We start from the raw sequence: 19,443 nt of genomic DNA, 5'->3' as shown, positions 1-19,443 counted from the left end.
CATGACAACCTCACAGTTTTTATTATTAAAAAAAGCTCAACCCCGCGCCCAAAAATCAAAATTGTCGTTTTTCTCTTCAATTTCTTCAACAATAGCCTGCTTCTCGCTTCCATCCTCGTTAACTCCATTCATATCATTTAGAACATTATCTTTTTCAATTACAGAGTTTACATTGTCCAAATCACCAACTAAAGTACTTAAATGAAAAATATCATGATGAGCAAATTGTCTTCTTGATGGCGTATCTGTAAAACCTTGGAGCTTATCAATTTTCTTGTCTACAGCATCAGATAATTTAACCATCTTTGGGATATGTTTTCTCTGTATATACATTTGATATGCTGGTTTTTTATTTGTGTAGTTGATTCCGTTGAGTGGTATTTCGCCTTGTTGTGTTTGCAATGTATTTGGGTGGACAGGAGGCCACCGGTGGTACTCCCAAGGAATGGCTTCTGGAATTTATTTTTATTTTAGTGTGTGTGTCGGCGGCCGATCGTAAGATCAGGCATAGGTATCGTGAAATTCCTAGGCATATCGTGAAACGTGAAAATCTTTGACCCTTCGGGCATCTGAAGCAACCTAAAAAACCTAACCTACCTATATATTGGTTTAATGTGACTATCGTCAAAACATTACACGGGAACATTACGATCTGCCTGATCTTACGATCGGCCGCCGACATGCACACATTACGTTTCAATCTAATCAGAACCTTTTGGTTTACCAAATAAAGCAGCATTTCGTTTGTTTTATTGCTTTCTTAAATTAACGAAATTTATCGCAAGGATGTTTTCTATACAACAAGGTTAAGTACAATTAAAAATAGGCAGATACTTCTATGTTTGGCCTTACGAGGTTAAGACAGTTTTTATAGGGATGATAACAGTTACTTTTATTTAATTTTGTACAACAATCATGGCAGTCGAGGGCATACCCAGTTACACCGTAACGATGTTTGTGGAACCAGGTCGGTGTCTGCGGGCAAGTTTGTTGTGCCGAGGGTTACTAATTACTACGGCGATAGATGTCTTCATAAACGCCTTCCCTACATACTCAACAGCCTGCCCTCTGACATCAGACAGGAAGCCAATAAAGTAAAATTTGGTAAAAAGCTGCGTAGTTACCTCGTAAATCGCGTTTAATAATTGTTGAGCATTATTAGTAATGACAGATGTAAACTTTAATGTAATATAAGAGAGTAGAGACTGCGCGATCCCACAGTCAAACCGTGTAAACTGTTTTGTGGGACATTGTATTTGTATAAGCTGTATATTTTTATGTTAATAAATAAATAATTGAACACAATTATACATAAATTATTATGTTTTTTTACCATCTTGCAAATTATGGTTTTAAATTGACTATTCATGCACTGCTATTCGATGATGATAGATGAACCTTCCTCGAGAATCACTCTATTGATAGGTGAAAACCGCATGAAAATCCGTTCAGTAGTTTTTGAGTTCATAGCGAACAAACACACAAACAGACAGACGCAGCGGGGAAAAAGAAAAAAGTGTTCTCACCAGAATATTTATTTTTCGTATAATTCAGTAAGGGAAAAACTGAAATAAATTCAAGGATACTACGAAATTAAAAATTAGAGAACAAACAACTTGCCTGTCATCCATAACGTTAGAATAAACAAAGAAAATATCATTTTAAAGTTTGTAGCCTAAAATATAATAAATGTACGTTGAATGTGTATAAAGTTTCGCCAGTTTATCGATACTTTATTGAAATTCTCTCGTAAAATTAACTTTTATTGGAAATCGAGTTGCAAAGTTTCTAAAGCAAATATTTACTTATATAAAGTCTAAGGAAAAAACGTGCCTCGGAAATCAAGAAAAAGTAATTCTCGGATAGATGCCGCACACACCTTTAGCCTATGCTCGGCTAGATGGCTTAACGACACCGTTTCATATTTCACAATTTTAACACATAGATATGAGTGAATGAACATGGATCAAAATGACATAAAAATAATAAAATCATATATACATTTTTTTGATAATTGTATACGTTTTCATCTTGAGTTTTAGTCGTGTGTCGATAGATGGCAGTATATTTACTGTGACTACAAAATTCACAATGACAGGACCCCTCTATACTATCTATTCTTTTTGCTATAGGGAGCATGCATGAACTATAGGGGGCAGCACAGGAGCCGTCAGATTTTGGCGCGCGTAAATGTGAAGCTTATGCTTCCGATGTAGGCCACAAGATGGCAGAACCTACTCATCTTCATCTTCCTCGCGTTATTTCCTGCCTGCGCCTGGGGTGCGCTTGGCAACCAATCCCGAAAATAGGCATAGGCACTAGTTTTTACGAAAGCGACTGCCATCTGACCTTCCGACCCAGAGGGGAATCTAGGCCTTATTAGGATTAGTCCGGTTTCCTCACGATGTTTTCCTTCACCGAAAAGCGACTGGCAAGTATGATACTTTTGAGTATGGTGCTTTATGCACACTAGCAGTCCCCCATCCCCTCCCCCTGACGCAATCCCCTCCCCCCCTTTTAGAATGTAATATGTCCGGGTTTTTGGGGAAAGTATACAATATAGGAAAAAAGTGTCAATGAAAAAGAAATCAATTTTTTGCTACCTAATCTCAGTATCAGTGGAAAGGTTGCCTTAGACTTAGTTCATTTATTTTAGCATTAGAAAGAACTCGGCAGAAGCAAGCATGCAGTTTTTATCAGGCTCGTTAATTGTTAATAATTATTGAATTATTTAAGGTAGCATAGTCAATACATATAATTTACTTCAAATTGTTAACGCTAAAAGTGAAAAGTGCCAGATTTAGAACCACAAGCGAACTTCTGCGAAGTTCTTTCTAATGCTAAAAAAACGGACATAGAGGGGAAAAGTGGGGAGGGGAGGCCTACATCAAGCAGTGGGGCATTTTAATAGATAAATAAAAATAAAGTAAAACAATTTAGCATTTATTTCTGTATAAAAACTTAATTTGAACTTGCTATCAACGCTATCTACTTCAGCTGACAAATTTGCGTTTTTATTTTGCTAAAAGTAGGTACTTTAGGCATTTAAGAGTCACAAGGAAAAAAGTATAAAACAGAGCCGGTTGAAAAATAAATTAAAATGTGTATATTTTAAAATCAATAGCCTCGTGCCGCCCAATGTACATTAGGATGTACACTCAGTTTCGATGCAATGTCAACCTTAATTAAAAACAAATTAGGTAGCATTTCATTTGTCCCGTAAAATTATCGAACAAGTGAAATTCAACCCAATTGAAAATACAACAACATTCTAGCTTCCTTGGCTATAATTTTGTACGGTGGGCGGCACGAGGATAGTGAAACAAGCTGATACTAACCGTCTGTCTCTTTCTTTCACAGGTAGTCAGAGGGGTGCACATAGAGGCGGCACATCTCGTGAAGAAACGGAGTATAGACCAGCCGCTCCGAATTAGTATATTCTATGACCATTCCGTCTATAGGTAAGATATAGTAATACTAGCGTCCGCCCCGGCTTCGCACGGGTTAACCTTTTGGACGCCAATGACCGATATATCCGCACCGCAGGTCCAACGCCAAAGACGGATTAATCGGTCATAGACCAGAGAGCAACATAGACCTACGTGCTTATGCATGAAGTTCAATTTCAGTTTTGACACTTCGGTGACGTGGCGTCCGAGTGACTGCTTATATGTTTGACACGGCGTCGAAAAAGTTAACTAATTATACACCTAAACCTTCCCCAAGAATCACTCTATTGATAGGTGAAAACCGTATGAAAATCCGTTCAGTAGTTTTTGAGTTTATTGCGAATATACAAACACACAGACAGACGTGGCGCAGTCGGTAGGATACGAATTTCTATCCTTTGCTTTTGTCTTTTTAATATATTATATAACATATCAGCGCGCATATGGAGCGCTGGTGGCCTAGCGGTAAGAGCGTGCGACTTGCAATCCGGAGGTCGCGGGTTCAAACCCCGGCTCGTACCAATGAGTTTTTCGGAACTTATGTACGAAATATCATTCGATATTTACCAGTCGCTTTTCGGTGAAGGAAAACATCGTGAGGAAAGCTGCATACATCTGCGAAGAAATTCAAAGGTGTATGTGAAGTCCCCAATCCGCATTGGGCTAGCGTGGGGACTATAGCCCAAGCCCTCTCGCGCTCGAGAGGAGGCCTGTGCCCAGCAGTGGGACGTATATAGGCTGAGATGATGATGATGATAACATATCATAATTAAATTTGTTTTGTTTACAGATTAGAACCAGAGAAATTCGACATGATCAATGTAAGTATTTATTTACTGTTTCGGACTCTCCCACCGAGGGTTCCGTACTTTTAGTATTTGTTGTTATAGCGGCACAGAAATACATTATCTGCAAAAATTTCAACGGCCTAGCTATCACGGTTCATGAGATACAGGCTGGTGACAGACAGACAAACAGACGGTCAGACGGAAAGATGGACAGTAGAGTGTGGCCTAACGTACGACTTTCATTCCGGAGGTCGTGGGTTTAAACCCCAGCTCGTACCAATGAGTTTTTCGGTTCTTATTAAATGTACGAAATATCATTATGACATTTGCGAGTTACTTTTCGATGAAGGAAAACATCCTGAGGAAAACGGACTAATCCTAGCCTAGCTAGTTTATTATTTACCCACATTTACCCTCTGAGTTGGAAGCTCAGATGGCAGCCACTTTCGTGAAAACTAGTACGCCAATTCCTGGAATTAGTTGCCAAGCGGAGTGTAATTGTTCTACACAAAGGGACTTACATAGGAGCCGTCAGATTTTTGGCGCGAGACGTAAACGTGCTTCCGATGTAGCCCACAAGATGGCACACCTATCACAATATGGAGAATCTATCAAGATGGAGAAGAACCTAATATGCACAAGAAAACGTACGAGAACGGTAGATGGCAGCACTTGCTTTGGCAACGTACATATTTATGTTTCCGATCCAGGCCACAAGATGGCCGACCCTTCAACGCGCACATCCCCTATAAGGTTTTTTCTATACTCTGTATCTTTAGGTATTTAAATAAAAGTAAATAAAATCTACCCTCAAATGGCTCCTTAAGCCAGTTGAGGGTAGATGAAAACATTACACGATCAAATAATGTAGGTTAGCCGGTTTTGTAATTAGTTTGTTAACTAATAAATGCTATAACTATCCGAAATACAAATTGCTTGTTTACTGCTATTTAAATACCTAAAGAAACAGACTATAAATATTTACTTTTCACAGGCGTGGCTCACTCCGCGATTTCGTCGCTTTGCTACAGGTAGCTAAAAGTGCATCCGTTCGACCCCAATTTTGGGGTTTGCCATAAGCCGCGCGTGGCGCTGTCGCCACCTAGCGGCCATATCTGTGCTGATCGTGACAGACGCGTTTTGTTAGAGTGAGTCTTCTGTACTTAGTACTATTATTTATTCTGTGCTTTTAATTTCAGAACACGATCCTCCCTAAGGCGGTCAAGTTTTGGGAAGAGGCGCTCAAGGTCCGGAAAACAGGGGGTCCTATTAAACTTAACAGGTTAGTGTTTAGCATAGACTAGGAATCCTCTAGGCCGAGTTTAGAGCAATTATTTCATGCAACTGATGATGCCAAAAATGCGGGGGTGTGCGGGACGAGGTGGGCGAAGTCCCGTGCCATGATTGGTCCGTTCAAAACACGGACGTCACACAAAGACACTTTTGACTCGAACATGGAGTAAAATTACCGTATGCGTGGCAGAGGGGGTAGCGCGACTATGCTCAGTCTAGAGGATGTTTTGTCTGTGGTGTTTAGTATACTAAGGTCCCACCGACCTGGGGTTAACGGGGTTGGAGTGACCATGGTTACCAGTACAATTTGATAGTTACTGGCAGCCGTATTCGAACAATGAGATACGTCAAATATCTAGATATTGAAACGATATGGATTGGATATGTCAGTGTTTATTTAATTAATATTTATTCAACTAAACTTAATTAACTATTCTATACAGTATGTATCAGAACGAAAGGCAAAGAAAGAGATCCATTAATGTTTATGTCATACTGAGCAACTTTTCCTACGCTGCGCTTGCTAGTCCCACAAGATGGACGGACGACCTTGTTAAAGCCGCCGGAAGACGCTGGATGCGGGTGGCTTCCAACCGGTACGAATGGAGGTCCAAGGAGGAGGCCTATGTTCAGCAGTGGACGTCTTATGGCTGAGATGATGATGATGATGATGATGAGCAGCCTTTATTATTTATAGGACCAACCCCGAAAACGCGAAAAAAATTTGACCCTCCCATAGGAAATCACAACATCAGACCAGCAAAATGTATGAAACATCAAATTTTCTTTCCAGCGTTTGAGGGGTTAGTCCCATAGTAAAAGTTGCTGTCTGACCTAAACATTAATGGGTCTCTTTCTTTGCCTATCGTTCTGATACATACTGTATACAGGGTTACTTTTTTACCGGTACAATAAATTTTACCACATCATTGGTATCGATAATAGATCACATTGCACAAATAAAAATTTTATTTTATTTTATTTCGCATCAATTAATTTATCCTTCACCAATTTAGTAACTTCTGGTTGCACTAAGCCGCTCGCTAAATCGCGCGCGATGACGTAAACAAACAGTTGCCAGTTCGTGCGTTTGCTAATTGATGCGTAAGGCATCCACATTTTCTAGTACTTTAGCGGATAAGTTCGGGCATTGGTATTTTTGTTTTTTTGTTCCCAAATAGTAGTAACAAAGAATGCTGGTATTTTTTATTTTTGGCAACAATTACGTATGTTGATTTATTGTATTGGTAAAAAAGTAACCCTGTATATGTACAATTTCATTTATAAAACACAAACACTTTAAAAATACATATTTTTACACATAAATAATATACAAACTTTGACAAATCAAATACATTGTAGTATAGCAGTATGAATATTCACTTTCATGTACAAACATAAAAAAACACATAATATTTATCCATATGTTTATTTCCATTAAATTGAGGATGAAGCATGACGCCTAGATCGAATACGAAATATAGATGGTCAAGCAAATCTTGTCAGTAGAAAAAGGCGCCAAATTCAAATTTTCTATGAGACGATATCCCTTCGCGCCTACATTTTTCAAATTTGCCGCCTTTTTCTACTGACTAGATCTGCTTGACCAAGTATAACTCGCTTTTTGGTAAGAGCTGCGACTCTTTCCTTACTCATATTTGTCTATGGTTACACTTAAGGCGTGTTCAGACGGGAACAATTTTTCGCCAATCTGATTAAATTGTCCGATCAAATCAGGTGGTGTGGACGCAACGCCAATCGGTAATATCGGTCATAATCGGCGGTTGGATTCGGCCAAATTGGCGTTTGCGTTTGCACGGCCTGATTTGATCGGACAATTTAATCAGATTGGCGAAAAATTGTCCCCGTCTGGACACGCCTATACAATCAATTACCATAATCTATATGTCCGGGCTCGCGCGCCGCGTTTTGCCGACCTGCCCACCAAAGCTTATCCCGTGTCCGGCCGTATGTAAGTCATACCGACGCACATGGCGGGCATCTCGTAGCCTATCTTCTTGTTGCAGTTCGGACAGTAGTGATTCTTGTACATGAACCATTTGGTACAGTACACGAACACTACGAAGGGAAAGCTAGAAAAAAATGGTTTCATTAAAAGGACTCAGGAGGCCTAAAGCGGCTTGTACTTACACAAACAAGAACAGAGATAATGCTATGTATACAGGGTGGAAAGATAAGTCGGGCCCTGGAGGGAAACTACCTTAAATCCTTAAGCTGGCTCATTTTACTTAAAGGAGACATTCCTTTATTTTTTTAAAGAAACAAAACTGCATTCACAGTATTTTTATTTATTTTCTTCAATTTGGCTTGTCTAAAAAAATCTTAAGTACTAAATATTACATTTTATGGATATTTTATACGACAGACGAGTGTAAGACCTAATGTTTCTTGGAGAAATGTTATCATTAACATTAACTATATCGATTAGTAGAATAAAATTGCGAGGTTTTATTTTTTGGAATTTTTAGACGGTTCGAGTCCCGGGCGAGGCAAGCGAGTTTTTGAAAAACTTTGAATGCAGTTTTGTTTCTTTAAAAAAAAAAGGAATGTCTCCTTTAAGTAAAATGAGCCAGCTTAAGGATTTAAGGTAGTTTCCCTCCAGGGCCGGACTTATCTTTCCACCCTGTATATAGAACACGCGTCTCAGGGGGCCTAAGGCTTCTTTTACTAAAACAAACATAACAATATGTAAGATGGGTCCAATTTCCCATATAACCACTTAACCAGCGTATGGTCTCTGTTAGGCCTCATGAGGCCTAAAGCGTCTTGAACTTACACAAACAAGAACAGAGATAATGCTACAGCGTGCGATATATGACCTATGTCCTATATTACAAGCGTTTGGATTCTATTAGGACTCAGGGGGCCTAAGGCTTGTTTTACTAACACAGACACAGACATAAAACACGCTATAATATGTGAGATGGGCCCATTTTTCCATATAAACAGCGTATGGACTTTTTCCTGAGACCCCGGTACAATTTTTTGTACATATTCCATAATCTATTTTGAAGTTTTTTGAATAACAAATAGTTTTAAATTCAAAAACAAAACAACTGCTTCTGGGTCTCAGAAGGCCTGTATCTATACATACATTGCGTGGACTTACAAAAATATGAACAGCGAAATGGGTCCAATTCCCGTATAACTGGCGTGTGAACACAGCGTGTGACTCAGGGGGCCTAGAGAGGCCTATACTTACAAAAATATGAACATAAAGCACGCAATCCAGTGCGTGATGGGTCCGATCTCCCGTATAACTAGTGTGTGGACTCGTTGGAAGCAGTGCTGGCAATATACCACTTTTCGGACCGGACTCGGGAGGCCGATGGATGACTCAACAGGCGGACGGTTATAGTTTAAACCTGTAATACAGAAAATGTGTTTAGGACCCAACTACGAGACTAGCTACATATTTAACCGACTTTAAAAGTGATTAGATTGAGTCAAAAAGGGAGAAAACCAGCCAAGTGCGAGTAGGACTCGCGCACAAGGGTTCTGTACGCAAAAAACGGCAAAAAATCACGTTTGTTCTGAAATCTGTAAAAATTTCAACTGTCTATCTATCACGGTTCATGAGTTACAGCCTGGTGACAAACAGACGGACAAACGGACAATGGAGTCTTAGTAATTAGGGTCCCGTTTTACAGTACAGGTACAGAACCCTAAAAATGACATAGATACATTGAATCCTGCGCGTGAGAGATTCAAATGTTACCGCCCAAGGTGGAAATAATAGGCTACCATATGACACATACACATACTACAAAAAAGTTTAACGTGTATTCAGAAACAATGTCGATTTCGATTTTAAATTAAAATAAAATCGCCTAACCATTACAAGAATTTGCGGTTCTGGCCTCGAATGTCCAATTCCTTAAAATACTCGATTATTTTTAACGTGTGACTCAAATGAATTCGACTCCGACAATATTTTTTTATTTTTATTTGTTTTTAACCGACTTCCAAATCCCAAAGGAGGAGGTTATCAATTCGGTTGTATGTTTTTTATTTTTTTTATTTTTTTTATTTTTTTTATTTTTTTTATTTTTTTTATTTTTTTTATTTTTTATGTTTGTTACTCCATATCTCCGTCATTACTGGACCGATTTTGAAAATTATTTTTTTGATTGAATGTATATGCATACAGATTGGTCCCGTTTCTGTCAAAACCCAGTTCTGATGATGGGTTCCATGAGGAATCGAGGGAACTCCTCAAATCTTAAAGGCATACATATAGTGATTTTTGGGTTTTTATCGTCAAATCAAGCATATACATCCAAAAGAGTGACATTTGATGAAGTGGAACTGCTGATGATGATCAGAACGGAACTCCTCAACGACGCATAGTTCACGGTTGGCGGTTTGTCCTCTTCGTTATGTTTGTTAAGCAAGTTCAGTTTTTAATGCACATTTTTGTCAAGCTCGAGTTCTGATGATGGGATCCATGAGGAATCGAGAGAACTCCTCAAATCTTAAAGGCATGCGTATAGAGATTTTTGTATTTACATCAGAAAATTAAGCATTTTCATTAAAAACTGTCACATTTGATGAAGTGGAACTGCTGATGATGATCAGAACAGAACTCTTCAACGACGCATAGTTCACGTTTCGAGATTTTTCCTCTTCGTTATGTTTGTTAAGCAAGTTAAGTTTTTAATGCACATTTTTGTCAAGCTCGAGTTCTGATGATGGGATCCATAAGGAATCGAGGGAACTCCTCAAATATTAAAGGCATGCGTATAGAGATTTTTGTATTTACCTCAGAAAATTAAGCATTTTCATTAAAAACTGTCGCATTTGATGAAGTGGAACTGCTGATGATGATCAGAACAGAACTCTTCAACGACGCATAGTTCACGTTTGGCGATTTTTCCTCTTCGTTATGTTTGTTAAGCAAGTTAAGTTTTTAAGCCACATTTTTGTCAAGCTCGAGTTCTGATGATGGGATCCATAAGGAATCGAGGGAACTCCTCAAATATTAAAGGCATACGCATAGATTTTTTTGTATTTTCATCATAAAATCAAGCATTTACATTAAAAACTGTCGCATTTGATGAAATGGAACTGCTGATGATGACCAGAATAGAACTCTTCAACAACGCATAGTACACATTTGGTGATTACGAATTTCGATTTTGACTTGGACTGGGTCCCGGACTCGGACCCAGAACCGGACTCATACCCGGATCCGGTTCGGACCCGGACCCGGACCTGGACTCGAACCCGGGCTCGGACCCGGACTCGGACCCGGACTCAGACCCGGACTCGGACCCGGACCTTGACCCGGAAAACCACTATGATACCTTAACTAAATAAACCACTATGATTACCTACCATAAAATGTGTAAGTATATAAGTATGATGATGCCAATCTTACTAGCCCCTCCCGCTTAAACCCCCGTACACCGCACCGCATGCGCCGTTAAGTGGGTTAGGTTAGGTTTGAACTGCGATCCTCACAGAACCGAACTGCTATCAGAGAAGTGGGTTAGGTTAGGCTAGAACTACGACCCTTACAGAAGCGAAATGCCAGTAGAAAAGTGGGTGGTTTTACCTCCTTTTCTACATAGTGTACCATCTACAATAATCTTTCACCGGCCCCCATAGAAGTCGGTTTTTTTTTCTTAAAAATTATATTAATACAATATCCTTATAAAATTACCTGGAGTAATGACAACAGTTCTTGGCGGCTCCGGTGGCGATGGCGTGCTCTCGGGCGGCGTCTGTGTCGTCTGTGGCGTCTGTGTCGTGTGTGGCGTGGCGAACTCGCTGTAGGCCGGGGGCAGATCAGGGTACTGCCCCACCGGTAGGGGTGTCAGTGAGAATTCATCGCGGCCGTAGCTTGAGGGGTTTGAGAGGAATTCTGGGGTGGGGGTGAAGGTCGAAGCTCCGCCTGAAAGTAGATCAAAGAATATAACACTGAAGTAGATTGACATAAGCGGGGCGTAAAATTGATTTTAGGCCAATGATAGATTTTAAAACAATGCTTAAATATATAGTGCGACATAAAATAGTAGAAATTAATATAATGAAACTAAAAAATTTCCATACTAAATTGTTGCCATGTTTAAGAATTTTACGTCAAATATGTGACAGTTACGTAGGAATTGGCGCCCTCAATAATTTACGTCAATTTCTTGTCGGACTATAAAATAGATTATCGGCCGTATTCAAATAATGCTTATAAGAAAAAGGCATCTTCTTTTTGTTTGTTTGTATTAAGCAGAAATTACTGCTATAGGGTATTTTACTGTATTTGAAATAAATTATTTTACACCATGTTTGAAATAAAGCACCAGATGATTAATAGAGAAACGTAGACAGCAATTATTTTAGACACAATTTCTATTTTAAAACCCGTATAAAACTATAAAGAGTAGGTAATTTGATTGTGACGTCACATGCTAGTGTTTCATATACCCTAGTAGCAAAACCGTTTTGACAGTTCGAAAAAAAAAACTGATATGACTAGTATTACCCCTATTCTATTCTATTCTATTCTATAGTGTCTCGGACAAGACTCGAACTTTCGATACTGAATTTTTTTGCACCAGGATTTTTTTTTTGCAAACGGAAAATTTCAGTCCCCATATATACTCGTAAAAGTGAAAAATTGCCGAATTCTTCCAATGTGACAATTCCGTAATTTTGGATACATTAACGGCACATCAGTTGGACTCACCGGACGACCCGGAGGGTCCGCGGAGGTCCAAAGAGTTGGGCGGCGTCGGCCGCGACGGTCCGGCGCCGGACGCCGTGTCCGTGTCGGACGACTTGTGCCGGTTGATCCGGCGGTTCTCGAACGGGTCGTAGAATATCGTCTCCTGCGTTAAACTGCTTTTGTTAAATATAGGGTAGTATACTGTATTTAATATACCGGGTGTGGCCTGTAATATGAGCAAAAAATTAAACTGTAGGCTGTACTCCTCATACTGACCAACATTTGTTCAGCGACTTTTTAAAATAACTTGTGGTTTGATTATTAATACACTCTAAAGTTTATTCTAAGACGCAATGTATTGCGAATTTTGTTATGTTTAAGGCGTGACAAGCAACGTCAATCACAATGATATGGCGTGGCGATGGCGCCCATTGAGGATAATATTTATTATGTATGAAAAATAGAGGCTCAAAATACTTCATAATTTTTAAAAGTTGTAATACAATAGTGTCACCGTTTGAGGAGTACAATCTATGTTTTAATGGGGTTGGCCGGTGGAAGTTTTTAGCAGATGGCGCCATCATAGTTTGCCCCGTCAATCCCTAGAACTATGTCAAATTTTTGTTTTTTTAATACCCTGGATGCCAGCCCTTTAAGCCAAATCTCATAGAAAAAGAGGCAAGCTATGATGGGGCCATCTATGCAAACCTTTGACAGTTGCCAACCACATTATTTGCTCATGTTACAGGCCACACCCGGTAAATTATTTCACACCATGCATAAAATAAAGCACCAGATAATTATTAGAAAAACACAGATAGGAGTTACTTTTAAACACAAGTCCTATTTAATAAATCGGATAGACATATAAAAAGTAGGTGAGTTGACCGTGACGTCACGATGTAATGTTTCATATAAATTCCTTATAAACATAATAAATAAGTTTTGACAGTTCTAAAAAAGTAACTGATTTGACTAGTGGGAAAATACCCTATTTCATTAAAATAAAACGGGGAATAGAAGCCGTCGCGTATAACTCAGTATCGTTAGGTATTTAAATAAATGTAAACAAACAATCTGTACATTTTACAACGTGGAGTCACGGGACAGGCTTAGCCTTATTAGTTCGTTTTTTTTAGCATTAGAAAGAACTTGCAAGAAGGTAAGCGATCTTGACATGTCTTTTAATTGAAAAACGTTTTATAAAAATATAAAACTATTACTTAAGAAAGCAGAAGGATATAAATGATCGTATTAGATTCATAATTGTTAAATATTTGCCGTAACTTATTTTTAAAATGCGTTTTTCAATTAAAACACACATCAAGATTGTGTACCTAATTTCTAATGCTAAAAAAAACGAAGTATAGTGTGAGCCACAAAATTGATATTATGTAATTGCCAGATTTCAAAAATAAAATTTTACTTTACTTTACATTTTCCGGTAGTTCTAACATTTATTGGTTAACCAACCAAATATAAAACCACCAGGATCTGTCACTTAACGACCTGACTTTAACCTGCATTATTTGATCGTGTAATGTTTTCATCTACCCTCAACTGGCTTAAGGAGCCATTTGAGGGTAAGTTTTGTTTACTTTTATTGAAATACCTAAGGGCCACCCCACATTTAGCGTCTTTCGAGCGTCGGCGTCTGGTCAGCGCTATGGAAAATGACGTCGCTGCGCAGTTGAGTCGACGTTGCGTCGAGCAGCGGCCATAGAGTTGTAGACGCCGACGCTCGAAAGACGCTAAATGTGGGGTGGCCCTAAAGATACAGACTGTTCATTTATATATAAGCACGAAAATTCCAACTTACTTGCACATATTCCGGCTCCGGTTCCGGCCGCGCCGGTCCGGCGACATCGCTGCCCTCTTCGTCCGGCACGTCTATATAAATAACCGGATCGGGCTCCGAGTCCGATTCGGACTTCCGGTTCCAACTAGAAGCCGGACCGGCGACGTCGCTGCCGGAGCTCTCCGGCACGTCGATATAGATGACCGGATCCGGTTCTGCGTCCGGATCTTTCCTACCGGATACCCTCTGTAAGTGAAATAAATATAGCAGGTCGTAATAAAAAACCTTGTGATATAAAAACAACTGACTTTACTAAGGATTTGGGATACTAGAGTCGGACCAAGAAAAGTCTGCAGCGGATTTGATAGCCCACGCAGTGCAAGTGTTATTTTATGAGTCATAATTTCTGATTTCCGAATATTTTTCCTGACATTCATATTTTCAAGGACGACGACGCCAGGGGGGGGGGGGTCACTGAGGCAGATGATACTTCTTATTATTCGTTGCTTATCATGAACAGTGTTACAACTAAAAATGAAATGCTATTGCATTTAATATTCTATCTTTTACTGGTAAGATTTAAAGTCGAATGGCATTTCATTTTGTTTTGTGTCACTATTCATGATAAGCGTCGATATTGTTATTTTTAACTTTGCAAATTGCGAATATTAGACATGCAAAGATTTGTTAATTAATAATTACGAAGTTATTGATAAGTTGAGTGGATCTCATTTATTATTATTTTACAATGTTTTTGGATTTTTTTTATAAAAAAGTCTACCAAAATTCCTGACATGTCAGGAAAATTCCTGTGATCTGGTAACCCTAAGCGGGTGTCTATATAAGTCTAGTGAAACTAACCGTGAATCATTGAAAACTGTTACTACAATTATTTTAAGAATAAGAAACCATTTATTGCAACACAAAAAAAGACAGGTTACAAAAAATAATAAGATTTAAAAAAAATGGTTTGTGCGGCAAAAGGAACGGGCTCAGCATACGCTGCTTCAGTCATTTCATTACAATTTGCCTGCGCAGCGCTGATTTTCAGTCCGCCCCTTCACTGAACCACATTTACATTTATGCGGGTTAAAGGATTTTTTTACAACCAAAGCATAAAACAGAAAAACAAAAACTGGTCAAGTGCGAGTCGGACTCGCGTTTCAAGGGTTCCGTACATCACACAATTTTCAACATTTTTTTTTGTACGTGAAGGTGAAACGTGACGTGAGTGAAAAGTCTTGAAAAACCCGAATGGGTCAATCAAAAACCAGATGTTACATGAAGTTTTCTCGCGTGGTAGCTTATATCTCTACAACTCTGAAGATTAAATGCCGAACAATAGTACAAGTGTCCAAATGCGAAGACTGAAGACCGAGCTCCGCATAGAGCTGAATACTCGGAGCGTCCGACGACGGGTCGCGCTTCCTACTTAAAAGCGAAGGGCGAAGAGAGATAATACCTACAGGTTGGCCAAAAAATAAGTGCATTCCCTTAGCCAAGGAGGTTTTAGATTATACTAAGCAACTTTTAGTATGGGACCAACCCCGAAATCGCGAAAAAAATGTATGCTCCCATAGAAAACGGTCCAGCCAAAATGTATGAAACAGACAAATTTTTCTTCGCGATTTCGGGGTTGCACGTTGGCAACGGGAATACACTTTTCTTTTGGCCACCCAGTATAGTGCTTTTTAAAACACGTAACAATAGTAACCTAATCAATCAGTACTACAAGTACCATTGGGGCTGTGTGCCAGATACAGCCTAGTCGCATTTTTTGTCTTCAGTCCGACACGCATGAAGCTAAAGGCACACCTCTTCGGATCGCTTCGGGCCTTCGGCCTTATGCGGATATCGGCCTAGGGCCTTCGCAATAGCTGTCTACATCACGTTTCACTTAAACCATTGCGGCTGTGTCCCTAAAAAAACGTAACTGCATTTTTGTTCTTAAATCCGACTCACGCTTGACTCTAGATTTCTAGTAGGTTTTCCTGTAATCTTTAGGTAAAGGACTATTTTGTGTATTTTTTTCAGAATTTTAGACCCTATAGTTTCGGAGATAGAGGGGGGGGAATGGTCATTTTTTGTCTATTTTCTTGAATAACTTCTAAACTTATTGTTGTAAATTTATAAAAAAAATATATTTGAGATTCTCACAATGAGCTCTTTCGTTTGATATGTAACACGATACTGTTTTCAAAACTTTGTTTTTTAATTTTATCGTTTACCCCCCAAAAGTAACCCCTATGTTTAAAATTCATTTGTTGACGTTACATATTCGTCTTTGGGTCACAGACTTCCATATGTGTACCAAATTTCAACTTGATTGGTTCGGTAGTTTCGGAGCAAATTGGCTGTGACAGACGGACAGACGGACAGACAGACGCACGAGTGATCCTATAAGGGTTCCGTTTTTTCCTTTTGAGGTACGGAACCCTAAAAACGGTTCCATATTGGGTCGCATAATAATTGATTGTCCTAATGTAATGTTACGCATAAAACTCATTTCGCATAATTGTTATTGTGCTGGAAATATTAACATTTCTGAAAAATTATAACACAAACCTAACCTAACCTACCCTATTCTACACAACCTATGCAAAATATTTTCGAAAATACTTTCTGAATCATCTTGTAACACGGCTGTTTTGAAAGGGGGTAAAATAAATGAATGGAAAGCTCCGGCTTGTCAAAAATGGAAACAGCCATGTTAACAAAATAAAATTAAATAAAATAAACTAAATGGAAACCTTGCTGTAGGAAAGCTAAGAGGAGAAACAATTAAACAAATTTAAATCTAACAAACTTTATTCCTAAACATTAGATAGTACAAAAGCTCAGTGGTATAGCTGGGTCGCTTCACAGGTTCATGTTATAAGGTTTACACCAATTAATTAATTACTAAAGACTAAATTTCGAAATACCTAAGTTTTATGCACCAGAACTTTCAAAACTTTAAATTAAAAAAACTACTTCTCTTCAAATACATTTTAAATTTGTAGCTGAGCGCAGATGCCCTACAAAATTCAAGGATGCATTGGACCGACCTCAAAACAGCTGCTGGAACTGGAGCAGCGGGGAGTGACCTCTCCTATCCCCGGGAAGCTGGCTGCTGACCTGGTTGGAGCCGGCCAGTGCAGATGGCGTGGGACAGATCCCACAGCATTTTAAAAGTTCCAAACATCTTCAACATAAATTTCATAAGAAATCGAAAGCTCTTAAAACATCTTGAAACATCTAGAAGCATCGAAAGCTTCTAGAAACATCTAGAAACATCCCGGCTCCTGCAAAGCGAGAAAAGGATATATTAGCCGATGCCCTTTATGGCCGCTAGAGAAGAAATGAAACAATTTGAAATTTAGCTCACCGCACTGGAAGCTGTTAGGACTTCTGGCGGAGCGCTCCCTTCCCTCGAGCAGGAGTCAACTCTGTAAAGAACCAAAACTTGGTTAAGAACAAACCCACAATGTTTCGCGCCATTGTGGAATTGATCACAACTAAATTCCATTTATACTTACTCAGTGGAACACACCGAAGGACTCGAACTGCTTCCACCATTTTGACCACCATGTGGAATGTGTGGTCTTATCACAAAATAGGGCTCATGCGAGCGTGCGTCCCCGGAGGGGTCCACACATCAAAAGTGCATGTCATCTCAGAATGACCTTCTCATATGTTGAGAACAAAAGGCCAAAAACAAAAGTAGGGTGCCAATCCCTGAAGACACAAATCCTTCGAAAATTCTGAACTGATTTATCTAGAGAACTCTTTCTTGAGCCTAAGAAATATATTTTATCATTAAATCTAATAATGTTTCATTTCAGAGCCACTTTGTCAGTCTGTAATTTCTGTTTTGTTTTACATCAATATTATTTTCTATCTATAAAAATCATACCTAAATCATACAAAGTTTTCCTGGAGTGACAACATAAATATCTCAAGTTTTAATTATTTTTACTCATATGACAACCCCGACAACAGATAAGCATCAAAAGGTGCATCTGAATGCAACAGATTATGCAAAGAAGTGCAATCAATCGAGTTAGTTTGGGATATTGTTAAAATCGTTGAAATAAGAAAAGGAATTCAACCCAAAAATATTAATTTAAAATCTAAGAAAATGTCTACGTTACAATCTGGAGAAAAAATATGCGAAAAGAGATTTATGCGTAACATTACATTATGACAATCAATTATTATGCGATGAGATAGGATCCACAGAAACACAACTTACGGAAACCTGACTGCCCTCATCCCTAGTTAGTGGCGGCTGGAGGGGACGCCGGGGCAAGTTGTTCCACCGGCTGGCGGTGGGCGCGTCGACGGACGGCGCGTCGGTCACGTACGGGTAGCCCTGATACGGCCGGGTCGCCATGATACACTAGAATAAAACAGAAAAACAACTTACGGAAACCTGACTGCCCTCATCCCTAGTTAGTGGCGGCTGGAGGGGACGGCGGGGCAAGTTGTTCCACCGGCTGGCGGTGGCCGCGTCGACGGACGGCGCGTCGGTCACGTACGGGTAGCCCTGATACGGCCGGGTCGCCATGATACACTAGAATAAAACAGAAAAACAACTTACGGAAACCTGACTGCCCTCATCCCTAGTTAGTGGCGGCTGGAGGGGACGCCGGGGCAAGTTGTTCCACCGGCTGGCGGTGGGCGCGTCGACGGACGGCGCGTCGGTCACGTACGGGTAGCCCTGATACGGCCGGGTCGCCATGATACACTAGAATAAAACAGAAAAACAACTTACGGAAACCTGACTGCCCTCATCCCTAGTTAGTGGCGGCTGGAGGGGACGGCGGGGCAAGTTGTTCCACCGGCTGGCGGTGGGCGCGTCGACGGACGGCGCGTCGGTCACGTACGGGTAGCCCTGATACGGCCGGGTCGCCATGATACACTAGAATAAAACAGAAAAACAACTTACGGAAACCTGACTGCCCTCATCCCTAGTTAGTGGCGGCTGGAGGGGACGGCGGGGCAAGTTGTTCCACCGGCTGGCGGTGGCCGCGTCGACGGACGGCGCGTCGGTCACGTACGGGGGTAGCCCCGGTACGGCCGGGTCGCCATGATACACTAGAATAAAACAGAAAAACAACTTACGGAAACCTGACTGCCCTCATCCCTAGTTAGTGGTGGCTGGAGGGGACGCCGGGGCAAGTTGTTCCACCGGCTGGCGGTGGCCGCGTCGATGGACGGCGCGTCGGTCACGTACGGGTTGGCGTACGGGTAGCCCTGGTACGGCCGGGTCGCCATGATACACTAGAATAGGCAAACTCATTCTTAAATCTATTGAAATTATGTACATTACCTTTTGCTGCCTTAACTTGCCTTTATTTATATGATTATATATGTATGTATTCCGAATTTGAGGGACGCTGCTCAAATTCGGTATACTCGACTGCGATCGCCAACCCGCCTGCCAAG

The 19,443-nt window shown here is 40.1% G+C and overlaps 2 protein-coding genes across 2 annotated transcripts in view; one reads left to right on the top strand and one right to left on the bottom strand.

Annotated features, from left to right (window-relative positions):
* LOC134677474 (leishmanolysin-like peptidase) overlaps nucleotides 1-19,443 on the top strand; it is a 148,039-nt gene that overhangs the window by 82,669 nt on the left and 45,927 nt on the right. Inside the window, exons 2-4 of the mRNA XM_063535956.1 lie at nucleotides 3,361-3,461; nucleotides 4,240-4,270; nucleotides 5,437-5,519. Of these exons, the coding sequence (XP_063392026.1) occupies nucleotides 3,361-3,461; nucleotides 4,240-4,270; nucleotides 5,437-5,519 (215 nt within the window). The remainder of the gene's footprint in view (nucleotides 1-3,360; nucleotides 3,462-4,239; nucleotides 4,271-5,436; nucleotides 5,520-19,443) is intronic.
* Nucleotides 7,482-19,288, bottom strand: LOC134677239 (uncharacterized). Its single transcript, XM_063535671.1, has 10 exons — nucleotides 19,120-19,288; nucleotides 18,776-18,916; nucleotides 18,602-18,742; nucleotides 18,428-18,568; nucleotides 18,248-18,394; nucleotides 14,035-14,259; nucleotides 12,237-12,441; nucleotides 11,217-11,447; nucleotides 8,754-8,916; nucleotides 7,482-7,623 (listed from the first exon to the last, which is right to left on the bottom strand). The coding sequence occupies exons 1-10, from the start codon at nucleotides 19,270-19,272 to the stop codon at nucleotides 7,482-7,484; spliced, it is 1,689 nt and encodes a 562-aa protein (XP_063391741.1). The 5' UTR covers nucleotides 19,273-19,288.

The sequence above is a fragment of the Cydia fagiglandana genome, chromosome 26 (genome assembly GCF_963556715.1).
Source record: "Cydia fagiglandana chromosome 26, ilCydFagi1.1, whole genome shotgun sequence".
Classification (NCBI taxonomy): domain Eukaryota; kingdom Metazoa; phylum Arthropoda; class Insecta; order Lepidoptera; family Tortricidae; genus Cydia; species Cydia fagiglandana.
Note: the sequence above shows the minus strand (reverse complement) of the source record. Positions and strands in the feature narration are given on the sequence as shown.

Bases quoted from the DNA above. Each gene is read 5' to 3' on its own strand.
- LOC134677239 (XM_063535671.1), bottom strand. From the start codon at position 19,272: ATGGCGACCCGGCCGTACCAGGGCTACCCGTACGCCAACCCGTACGTG. The intron at 18,743-18,775 runs GTTTCCGTAAGT...GTTTTATTCTAG, and splicing joins CTAGGGATGAGGGCAGTCAG to TGTATCATGGCGACCCGGCC. The intron at 11,448-12,236 runs GTGAGTCCAACT...ATCTACTTTCAG, and splicing joins CGGACCCTCCGGGTCGTCCG to GCGGAGCTTCGACCTTCACC.